At 45.1% G+C, this 12,121-nt stretch overlaps 2 protein-coding genes across 2 annotated transcripts; one reads left to right on the forward strand and one right to left on the reverse strand.

The window, feature by feature from the left end:
- Window positions 1–1,760: 1,760 nt before the first annotated feature.
- On the reverse strand, window positions 1,761–6,283 carry ND-B17.2 (NADH dehydrogenase (ubiquinone) B17.2 subunit). Its single transcript, XM_075695580.1, has 4 exons — window positions 6,099–6,283; window positions 5,513–5,595; window positions 5,366–5,438; window positions 1,761–2,064 (listed from the first exon to the last, which is right to left on the reverse strand). Exons 1-4 carry the CDS (start codon window positions 6,191–6,193, stop codon window positions 1,887–1,889), a joined length of 429 nt encoding a protein of 142 aa, XP_075551695.1. The 5' UTR covers window positions 6,194–6,283; the 3' UTR covers window positions 1,761–1,886.
- A 198-nt stretch (window positions 6,284–6,481) lies between these two features.
- On the forward strand, window positions 6,482–8,824 carry LOC142585080 (rRNA N(6)-adenosine-methyltransferase ZCCHC4). Its single transcript, XM_075695578.1, has one exon. It carries the CDS (start codon window positions 6,703–6,705, stop codon window positions 8,050–8,052), a length of 1,350 nt encoding a protein of 449 aa, XP_075551693.1. The 5' UTR covers window positions 6,482–6,702; the 3' UTR covers window positions 8,053–8,824.
- Window positions 8,825–12,121: the final 3,297 nt, after the last annotated feature.

Consider the following 12,121-nt stretch of genomic DNA (forward strand, 5'->3'; position numbering starts at 1 on the left):
AGATGAAGCATTGCTCCCGGCTGCCGGCACTTTTCATGATAGCGTCACCCCAGTCCCTAGTGCGGGCGACGCTATCAGCCGCGGGAGCGGAGTGCACGCGAAAGCGTGGCTGGCTTTGCTGAATTTGCACCGCCGATGGGAAGATATAGTCAACGTTGCATGAAAACATGTCATTCATCGCCAATCATTCATCAAAATGAATTGCTTTCTCATTCAAATTAGTTGTTTTGCTTTCATTCATTCAAACTAATTTGCTTTTTCTCTCATGAAAATGAGAGAAATCCTAAACCTCACTAACCTATGATCACTGCCCTTTACCTACCTAACACTTCACTGACAATTAACTTGTGGGCCTCGCTCCCCAGCAGCTGTGGAGATCCTGACCACGGCGACAGTCAGACCTGCGATACAGCAGAGGATGCTAAGAATCTCTGTATTCGGACAGGCAGCCGCTGGGAACTGAACCTGGCATTGTTTAACATGCAAGCCCTCTCAAGGCTAGCTTCGCAGAGCATTTTGAGAAATTATCAGGCATTGCCTGGGATATTCTGGGCTTTAGTGAGGTTAGAACTGGTGAGGCTTATACAGTGCTGACCAACAGCCACGTCCTTTGCTACAGGGGTCTCCCAGATAAGACAGATTACGGGGTAGGCTTTCTAGTTCATAAGGACATGGTGGGCAACATTGATGAATTCTATAGCATTAGAGAGAGGATGGCAGTCATCGTAATAAAGTTGAACAGGAGATATAGATTAAAGGTAGTACAAGCTTACACTCCAACCTCCAGTCGTGACGATGAAGAAAGCAGTTTTGTGAAGATGGTGAATTATCAATGAGAAAGCTTCAAGCTCGGTACACTGTAGTCAGTGGCAACTTCAATGCCAAAATGGGAAAAAGCATGCTGGGTAACAAGCAACTGGCAACTGCAGCATTGATTCTAGGAAGAGTAGAGGTGAGTTTTTGGTAGAATTCGCAGAAAGGAATAGGCTCCGAATAGGCTCCCACATTGGGGATCAATGTGGAAACAGCATTTTTATACACACATAAATTCAAATGGCTCCATTGCCCGTCTAGAAAAAAATGTGCATGAATTGCATGTCTAAAGCCATCTCTGTAGGTCCCCTGAAGCTCCTAGAGGATATTTGAGATTCATCAAATTATGGTCGACTTGCGCTGTTCTATCGCATTCTGTGCAGTTTTTTGTTTTCCCAATCTCAAACTCAATTTTCTTTTCTCCTTCAGTACTTCTAATGTGGCTTCTTTCTTTCACCTTATACAAAAGACAATTCCATCTTAATAACAGTTGTTTCAACCAGGAATGCATCGCTAAACGTAATTTTCTAACTACAACAATGACAAACCATGGAATTTCCATTTCTTGGTAACTCTGAGTTACCTTCACATTAACTGCTTTAAGCTGCTTCTTTCGTACCTTGCTTCATACAAGCCTACATCATTTAGTTAAAGAGACAAGTTAAAAACCTTTGAGAAGCCCTGTTGTCATTCTGTAACATCCAGTTTTGCCAGAACAACTACAACTGGAATTACAATGCAACCGAGCAAATAAACTGTCAGTGTGTTTGCCTGCTGTGTCTCCCGATGCAGAAAATTCAGCACATTTGGGCAATTTCTCATCCCCAAAGCATCACATAATGTGCCACTAGTGCCAAATGCTTGGACAAAGAGACATTTTTAAAGTAAGGTTAATCTTTTTCTGTGTATTCCCCAATCACTGCACCCTGCAGAACAGAGCAATGATGCCCAACAGCGTTAATTCATTTATTGACCTAAGTTTCGTATGTACAGCCAAGAGTGAGTGAAAGCAGCACTCGACACACCTACAGCGCAGGTCTACCATGTGTTTTCAAAGGTGCTCAGAGAGCTGTTCACTTCCTTGCCGTCTTAGGTGGTACCCATGACTGAATTTTGGGCTGGACGGTGCTGTACGGCATGTAGGCGTCCTTGGTTCCGGTCATGTTCTCAGTGTGCGGGGCAAGCCACTTGTACTGCGGAGGAGGAGCCTTGGTAGGCGGTAAGTCGGTGATGTAGTGCAGCCAGCCATGCCTGCAGGGAGCAAAAGATGATACTGGCAAGCACTTCCCGAGTTTTCATGGACAGATACCACTGTCCTGCCAGCATGCCAGAGCGCTCACCCGAAAAAGATAAACAAGTCCATGTGTCAATAATACAGCATCTTAGAATCGGAGACCTATATATTTTGGCCACTGAGCTGCATTGTGTGAGCCACTCTTGGGTACAGAGAATGAACAGAGAGTTAGAATTGAGTCGAACATAGGTAGAATTTGGTTGTGCATTGGGTGCATCACCATGGTGAAAATGAAAAGCTCTACGAAAACAAAAAACACGAAGAACTCCTCACAACTCCTCACTGACGGGCAAAGTGGCCAGAATCTGCAGCAAATGGTGGATGTTTGGATGCAATACCTGCGGGCAAAGGGAAGCCGCCTGTATCGCGGAGGCGGGCTGAGCATAGCTGTTTTTCCATTTTTGTTTCCAGAGAAGAACTTAGCCAGACGGCTCATTAAGAGAAATAAGCTCCCCATAGAGTGTGGCAGTTATTTCTAAGCCTAGATCTTGCTCCGCTCTGGCGATGTTTTGTCGTAGCAGTGCAGAAAGAAGCTCAATGGTACTCTTTTGCTTATGGAACTGGACTTGGAATTGAATTTTGGAATCCAAAAGCTGTGCGCAGAAATGGTCGAGGAAGGGAAGGAATACACAGCCTAAAGTACTCCTCCACAGTGGACACTAAAATGTTCCTGAAGTGCCTTTGACGTGCAATCAAAAGAGGCATTTCAAGCTGTATATCAACTTGCCCACACAGTTGTTCCGCTGTTTTAATCTGCTTTTAACAATCTGGTTTTTAGAACAGGAACCATTTTTGTCAGCAAACAGGCACTCTTATTTTCGTTTTTAGATTTTAATATATTGATGCGGTGTGTAAATAGTATGGGCGAAAAAAAGGCCAAAAGGAGGGGGAGATGGGGTACGCAGCACTCGGAAGATTTGGGGGGGGGGGGGGGGGTGCTCTGACACTGAAACACTCCTCCTGGCTATGCCCCTGTACATGGCGCAGTCACCTTATTAAATATGAACAAATGCAAAACAGTTCTTTTTCTCCTCACATAAGATTGCTTGACTGGCGCATGCCTGTTCTGTTGCAAACACTGAATCAGTTTAGACTGATAAGTATACTTTCAGAATTTTACTTTAATTAATTTTGCTAGATTTATTAGAAGAAAGAAAGAATGTTAAAGTTTCATTTTATGAATTTCATGTTGCAGCTCCTGTGCCGATACGTGACTGCAACGTCACGGATCTTAAAGTAGTAATTTCTTGTATTTTGGCCGTTGCGGCTCGGTCAACATTCTTGCAACTTGCAGAGTTCAGTCTTTGGCTCTTTTAGAACAGAATATAGTGAATTTTTACTGATAGCTAATTAACTAGGCTCGAGCACAAACTGTAAAAATTCACGACTTAACATTTAGCTGGTGCAGAAACTTCTTGCCACCCGTCTTTCCTTTTTATGTCTTTTCAGGCTTACTAATCTTCTTCTCACGATAAGGGTGTCTCTTTTGCGAATCTAGAAGTATAACTTACTATTAAAGAAAGAATAACTACCTCTTTAGTGTCACTTAAAAATTCAAAGTTTAGCTGCACAATCGGGAAGAGGCCCTTGCTAGCTGTAATGGCCAAAAGTAGGCCAAAGCCTCACGAATGTGTCAGCCCCAAAGCCTAGACCTTAGTCAAGCAAAGCAATCCCAAAACTCTGCAGCATGGTTTCTTTTTTCAACCAAGCTCTGGCCCTTTCAATAAGTGTTTACATTTACACATCATACAGTCTTTGCATTAGACACAGCCTCTGGTTAGTAGTGGACAACAGTTCTTATTTTCAGATGTTGTTAGGAAAAAAAATTATTCTGATAAGGTAATGAATACACATTCCCACAAATTAATGACAGAACTTAATCAGAAAGGTAGGCGCTCACATATTAGTTTCCAAGTATACTCGAGTTATCCTCCAGATTATAGGCTAACAGAGCTTTGTGCAATCGAATTTAACATGATAATCTAGATGAAGTCATATGTGTGTGCACTAGCTATACTAGCATTAATTGAACAGGGGTACAAGGTCATTTGCCAAACTGCTGCCTTCAGATTGAAATGGTGTAAGCTGGTTGTGCTATGTACAATCTGTAGGCCATCGACACACACACACACACAAACACACACACACACACACACACACACACACACACACACACAAACACACACACACACACACACGCATGCACGCACGCACGCGCACACACACACACACACACACACACACACACACACACACACACACACACACACACACACACACACACACACACACACACACGGTACTGGGTTATTATGAGGTGAGATATTATGTGAATACAGACACAAAATACAACCTCACAAAGCTCTTTGGCTCTTTGAATCTCTGTGGAATGCCATCATGTCCATCATGCCATCATGAATGCCATCATGTCCAGTAATCAGGGCTGAGGGCATCCATGCACTGTTTTAAGAGGAGAATGCGCAGACCAAAAAATTATTTTACAAATTTATACTCACTTCCCAGAGGAATTACTGCACGTTTAACATTTCAAAAGGTAGGCTTTCTATTTCGCTACAAGATAGGAGCCCCTTTAACCTGCAATGTTTCTTAATTTCATTATGACTACCTGAAAAGGTGTCGCCATCACCCCTGTAAGGTGATCTACAATGTTCCTCCACTCAGCACTCCACCTCGACTCAAGAATGCTGATGACAGTACCAGCCCTACATAGAAGTGGTCACTGTATGCTTTTTATTGACACTCCACAGCAGTTCTTGAGGAGCATAGCATCTTCATGAGTAGACGAGCAGCGCTGTGCTCTACTCAGTAATGCGTAAGAAGAGCTTTGAGTCGAGAATTATTTGAGAATACAGGGGTTAACCTCTCCACTTTCATTCCAAATAGAACAAGAAGTTAGGTTAAGGTGCTTGCTGAGCAGCTGACACTCAGACGACGACAAAGACAGTAAAGATAAACCTGAATTTTTATAATGCATTAGATCATTACCTCGACGGCACTTCACAACTTCTGTAATATAATTTTTTGACGAGGCCCGAGGAGCGGTTCATTTGATGTGTAAATACAGAGTAAAGTTTAGTCGCAGTGTAGAGGCAGCAAAGGTAGCTCAATCAATATACACCTCTGATTCAGCACTGACGCTGATGACAGAGAACTCACATCGCAAATAACATGTGCCAACAATGTTACCGTGCTTTCACCGCATCAGTGGACATGCCTAAAACGTTGTGCGGTTCTTACCACTCGGCCGGCACCTGGCTGCCATCATAGTCAAAGAAGTAATGGTCAGCGTACTCCACATAGCGGTTGCGCCCTGTAGAGCAGAAGTGAACAGAATTACTGCAAGAGAACTTTGCCCGCGAAAATCTTCGGTAAGCGAAATCCCACCAAAGAAATATCTGTTGTCCTCGTAGTACTTATTCCCATACTTGTCAACGCCAATCAGCGTCCCCATTCGTAAATCGTCCATCCTGGTAGAGAGAAAAGAAAAATAGAACCATAGATGAGGTTGCCATGAAGACGTAGGAATGCAAAACATTCATGACGCTGCCACAATCATGTACGCGTTTCACAAAGAAACAACTAGGTTTGTATAACAGAGTAACGTAAGCGAGTGTGTTCAAGCCGGACACGATTGGGGCTTCTACCCCCTCGGTCAAAAAGTCAAATGGTGCTTGTGACTGCATTATCGATTCTTAGTGCTTGAGTGATATAAATCACCACGCGACACTGCCTGCAAACAGCACAAGCATGTGCTGCGATCGAAAGTAGGCTGGTTTTCCTACCATGATTTATGAAACATTATTCCCACAATCGTCAGCCACAAAGTGCAATATTACTACTTTATGCTTTTCTAAGCGAACGCCAATGGTCACATCAGCAGCCGGCACTAAACGAAACTTGTGTTTTTGACCTTCGTGCGTACCAAGTCGGAAGAGAGCATCTTCAAACATGTCTAGCAATCGCATCTTACCTCCAAAGCTTGAATGCGGATTTGATAACACCACCGTTATGCTTAATCATAACCATGAGCCGCTGAATCTTGTCAAAACCGAAAAATGAAGCCATCGTCGTCAATTAATCGTCAACGCAACTACTTCGGTCCAACAGCCAAACAAGCAGCCATAAGCGGCGAACTCGGCCAGAGGCATTGACTCGGCTATGCCAGGCTATGCTGTGAACTTCGATAGCCTCATCAGCGCACTAACTAGCCACTGTCATTTTGCGGCACAGTCATTAAAAAAAGTAACATAAAGCATAGTTGTAATATTTCAGACTGTAATATATAAGTAAATTTACATTCTAAACGCAGAAATCTGTCCCGCTTTTGAATTCGAAACTAGCAGCTTGCTGATAAGAATTGTTCACGTGAAACGGCATTATGGCTGCGTGGTCAGCGTGGTCCTGTATGTGGTTCGTTCAGCAATTTCGGAATTTTGATAAGTTTTTAGCGAGTGCTGTGCGTGAATTGATGTATTTAAAGTAGTGTATGTGTGTATGTTGTGAAGCCAATTGAGACACGCCTTGTCTGTCAAGTACAAAGCCCCACGCTCGCAGTCGCGACGCAGTACCTTACAATGAACTTCACAAGTTGTGTTGAACTGCTGCACGACGATTCCGACAACATTCCCTGCTGCGAGCACGGACCTGGGCTGCTTTTCAGACGACTAGGAATTTCCTGCAAAAATGACGGGCGCGTTTTCTACGCCTGCTCCGCGTGTCGGCGGCGCAAGGACTGCCCATTTTTCGTTTGGAAGGAGCAAGCTTCGCGCTGCAACTCCAGTTGGAACGTTGTGAAACGGCGCGTCTTGCCCGATTTGACGCACCGTCAGCTGCACGACAGGTTTCTGGAACTGCTGAAATGCAAGCCGTGCGAGCGACACTTCTGCTGCCGCAAGCTGCTGTCGACGAAGGACGCGAGAAAACACCACTTCGAACACTCCTTCACCAACCCGGTTTCGGACGACGACTTGCGGCGGCCCAGCCGGCTCCTGCACGCCGACGTGAACAACGCAACCAAGGCTCAGTACTTCTTCTCCGACTCCAGCACCCGTTTCGTCGTCGACACGCTAGCGCGATTGAACTTCGATCGCGTCCTTTGCGTTGGGACGCCAACTCTACACGAACACCTCAGGGAACGCCGTCCCGACATGAAAAGCCTGCTTCTGGACATCGAGCAAGCGTACGAGCAGTTCTACGGTCCCGACGAGTTCTGCTGGTTCAACATGTTCAACAACTTTCACTTTCGCGGTGAGCAGTCGGAGACGGTGGTCAGGCAGAGACTGGCTGCCGGTAACCGGTGCGCCCTCGTCGTCGATCCTCCGTTCGGCGGCCTCGTCGACGCCGTCGCGAGCACGCTGGACCGGATCACCGAGCAGGCGGCTGCTCTGGGCTGCGAGCTGAATCTGTTCTGGTTCTTCCCGTATTTCAACGAGAAGCGCATCGTGAAGGCCCTGCCTAGACTGCGCATGCTCGACTACGCCGTCGACTACGAGAACCACGCGACATTTAACGGAGCCCACGGCAAGCGGGCCAAGGGTTCGCCCGTGCGAATATTCACCGACGTACCCTTGGGACAGATACCGCTTCCGGAAAGCGGATACGCGTTCTGCGCGCAGTGCGACCGATGGGTAGCTCGTCACAACAAACATTGTGTCGTGTGCAACGACTGCCCTTCTAAAGACGGCGGCCCGTACAGGCACTGCGAGCGGTGTGGCGTGTGCGTAAAGCAGGCAAACGAGCACTGCCCAGTGTGCAAAAAGTGCCTCCCGCCTGGTCACGACTGCCACTCCAAAGGCGTCACTTGCTTCGCCTGCAAGCAACCCGGCCACAAGAGCACGGAGTGCACACAAAGACTCACTGTGGAGAGTGAGAATTCGAAAAGGAAAATCAGTCGCGACATTTCTCAACGCAAGAAACAAAAATAGCGACAATAGTGTTTTTCGTCGGGGGGGGGGGGAGGGGGTAGCGGGAGTCATTTCATTATGCACCACAAAGACCGAGTAATAAAGGCATTGACAATAACACCTACTGGGACGCATATCAGGAATATAATGCGTCACCATAGGTCGGCAGGACAAGCAAATATTCACTTATACTCGCGCACCAATATTTTCACAGGCTAGGTACTTGCACTCGTTGGTACACACTCTGGTTCATATTCGCTTGCATTCACACTTACCGGCACCCACTCGCGCTCATAATATGCTCGACTACTTGCCACCACTCGCCAACACATACGCCTATGTCCCCTCACACTCGTTGACAGTCACTGACGTCCACTCAAAATCGTTGTCAAATTTCGTATGCAGTAACATTAACCAGCATTCACTAGTGCCCTGTGAAATTAATCTGGAGCAGGGGCTCTGGAAGTGTATTTTGAGTGTGGTGGTGGCAGGAGGCGGGGCTCATTTCACGTACCTGCACAAGCTTCTTTTTTCATTTATTTTGAAACCAAGGCTTAATTTACCATATTAGAGAGGAATTGACTCTCAGGACTGTGGGAATCGCTGCCCCATGCCCCCTCGGTTCCGGTGCCCCTTCTCTGGTACGAGTACAAGTCTGCGCACTCACAAGTATGCCAGCCTATGCATGCCATTACCAGTAACATTATAGCAGCACCCGTCTTTTCATTACAATATTTTTTTCTCCTTTTTGACACAGTGTTATAAAAAAAAGAACTGGTCATTTTATAGCGACTCTAAGTACATTGTCTTTCAACATAAGCGCACTGACTAGGTGGAACATGGCAATTCGGCACTGCAACAAATTTGGGGTAGCGGCTTCACTGAAGCTTGAACATGTCCACCTACTGCAGCATAAAACAGGAATGGCCACTACAGTTCATATCAGGTTGGAGCTGCCGCAAAGGGCATGGACATACGATGAGTTAATAGGTATATTTAAACGAGAGCTAGAGAAGGGACAGATTAGGAAATTAGAAAGTAAGCAGGGAAAACATAAACCGAAAAGCTGGTAGGACCGAGAAGATAAGAAGGCCATAGAGCAACGCAAAAATGCGTACAGATAACAAAGAGCAGCAAAGAAAAGGGGAGCCCCACCAGAAGAGGTGGAGACAAAATGGGAGAATTACCTTGCAATGAAAAGAGAAGCATCGGCATTAATTCAAGCCAGGATAGCAAAAGTTGGGGTAGAGTGGTTGTTAGAGATACGAAAAAAAGACAGAAATGCCTCTAAGAAGTTTTGGGAACACATAAGGCAACAGAGTAAGAGACAGAGGTGGTTCAGCTCTCACTGACCACACCAGAAGGAACAAAGGGAGCGGAAGCTCGGGAATATATTAGGTTAACAATAGAGGCAGCATTTGCAAAGCCAGAGGGTAGCAAAATGGAGAACAATGACAACAGCAGGACAGAATTAGAGGAGGAGAACAGAGGGATGACAAGTAAGGAATGGGACAGAATTGAACACAAGGTCCCCGTGGGAACAGCGACAGGACCTGATGACATACCCATGATATTAATAAGCATATTAGGCCAGAAAAGTAAATTAAAATTACGACAACTTATGGAACAAATAGTTGTAGGGGGAGATGTTCCACAGGACTGGAAATCAAGCAGAATGATATTAGTTTACAAAGGTAAGGGAAGCAAGGACATTAAATCCTACAGGCCAATAACTGTCTCATCAGTCATGTACAGAGTAGCAATGCAGATGGTGAAAAAGAGAATGGAGGAATGGGCAGAACGCGAAGAGATCTTGGGAGAACTGCAGAATGGATTTAGAAAGAACAGAAGGCTAGATGATAATTTATTTGTTATAACACAGTGCATAGAGATAGCGGCAGCCAGGCAGAAACCACTATGGATAGCTTTTTTAGACATTAGAGGAGCCTATGATAATGTAAACCGAGAAAAGTTATGGAGCCAGTTGAAGGAATGTGGTCTAGATAGAAAGGTGGTTGGATTCCTACAAGTTTATACAGATAATGCGGTAGAGATAACATGGGAGGGGGAAACTACAAAACCAGCTAAAATAAGAAGTGGTCTCGGGCAGGGCTGTTTATTGTCGCCCCTGCTTTTTATGATTTACATGAGCCAAATGGAAAAGAGGATACAAAAGAGCATAATAGGAACCGACATAAGCTATATGCTGGAAGGGCAGAAGGTAGCTTGAGTACTAGCCGGACTGATGTATGCAGATGATATTGTACTGCTTGCTGACACCCGAGTAGGGCTACAGGAACTAATGAGAATATGTGGAGAGGAGGGAGAAAAATTGGGACTGCAATTCAGTAGAGAGAAGTCTGGGATAATAGTATACAATAAAGAAAAGGGGGAACCATTGAAAATACAAGGCACTAAGATTGATCATGTTGAAAAACAAGTATTTGTGCATATGGCTAAACGAGGGCAAAAAGTACTTGAAAGAACATGAAAAAATTATGATTGAAAAAGTGAAAAGGAACTCGGCTGTAATGAAACACAAGGCACTATGGAACTAGGTACGAGGTGATTAGAGGGGTATGGAAAGGGATTATGGTACCTGGCCTCACATTTGGAAATTCAGCATGCAGGCATGCATGGAAACAAGACAGAGAATTGTAGGCCGGTTGGCCTTGGGAGCACACAGGAACACCCCTAATGAGGGAGTGCATGGGGACATGGGGTGGATGTCATTCGAAGGTAGAGAGGCAATAAGTAAGCTAAAATATGAACAGAGACTCCCAGCACTGGGGGAAAAAAGGTGGGCGGGAAAAGTGTACAGATATCTATACATGAAAAGTTTGAACACAAAGTGGACACTTAGAACTAGGAAGCTGAGGATTAGATACCTACAGCCGAGGGAGGGGGTCCAACGTGGTTCTAGTGTGGGAAAGGAGGTGAAGGAGACTGAAGGAAAAATGTGGGAAGAAAGAATGCTCGGAAAGCCAGTGCTATCTATGTATAGGACACAAAAACAGGCGATAAAGAGAGAGCTCTTATTTGATAACTCGCGGGGCAGCTCACTATTATTCGAAGCTAGGACTGGGGTTTTGAGAATGAAAACATACAGGGCTAAATTTGAAGACTTGGACCTTTTGTGCACGGCCTGCGGAGCCGAAATTGAGAACACAGAGCATATAGTGCTGAGATGCACAGACCTTTGCCCGACTCTGGCTGAGGGAACAGTGACAGATATGGAAGGGGCATTAGGTTTTCCTGGGGAACGAGGGCAAATAGACGAGAAAAGAGCGGCAGTAACGAAGGGGAGGCTAGAGGATTGGTGGAGGAAGTCGAGGGAGAGATAATACCATAAATCGGGGAGCTAATGTTTTCTATACTATTTTAGATATTTATTTTAGGGGGAGGAGGGGAGGGAAAACTAGTTTAAGGAGAAGGGTTTAAGGGAAGGGGAACAAAAGGCTAGGTGGTGCCAGCCGCTGCCCGTTACAAAGGGTGTAGCCGCCATCCATCCATCCATCCGGAGTTTACATTTGCACATAAACTTGCCTGCAGATGTGAATAGAATCACAAAATGAAGGGTACTGTCAGCTTGATTATGTCCAAATAGCACTAATGCTTTCGAGTTTTCGCTACTAGCAAGATAAACATTATTATAAATTGCAGTTCTGATAAATTAAAGGCACACTTACTGCATGAGAAGGCTTGGCTAGTCAGAAAAAAAAATCCAGCCCTTCCGCTCTGTGAAGCATGAGCAGCGAAGCCGTGGTGTTTTACCTCAATCGCCAAATCTCTGTATACACAGGTATTATTATTATTATTGAAGGTCACAGACAACGAATACATTTTTTGACTGTGGAGTGATGTATTCTTTTACGAAGTAGTGATGTGTGCAAGTGCCGCCGCATGGCAGACGGAAATTTCACAATATTTACAACTTCACTGTGAACTACGTAATTACAAAAACGGAGATGAAACTCTGCATAATGTTAGAGTTGTATTAGCAGCTAATTGTCATATAATTTGTATTGGGATAGTTTCGATAAAACGAGTTTTATCACAGCCATGTATTAGCAGTAGACGGAAAGTCTAA

Source organism: Dermacentor variabilis, chromosome 6 (assembly GCF_050947875.1).
Source record: "Dermacentor variabilis isolate Ectoservices chromosome 6, ASM5094787v1, whole genome shotgun sequence".
Lineage (NCBI taxonomy): Eukaryota > Metazoa > Arthropoda > Arachnida > Ixodida > Ixodidae > Dermacentor > Dermacentor variabilis.

Bases quoted from the DNA above. Each gene is read 5' to 3' on its own strand.
- LOC142585080 (XM_075695578.1), top strand. From the start codon at position 6,703: ATGAACTTCACAAGTTGTGTTGAACTGCTGCACGACGATTCCGACAAC.
- ND-B17.2 (XM_075695580.1), bottom strand. From the start codon at position 6,193: ATGGCTTCATTTTTCGGTTTTGACAAGATTCAGCGGCTCATGGTTATG. The intron at 5,596-6,098 runs GTAAGATGCGAT...TCTCTCTACCAG, and splicing joins TCCGCATTCAAGCTTTGGAG to GATGGACGATTTACGAATGG. The intron at 5,439-5,512 runs GTGGGATTTCGC...TCTGCTCTACAG, and splicing joins GGACAACAGATATTTCTTTG to GGCGCAACCGCTATGTGGAG.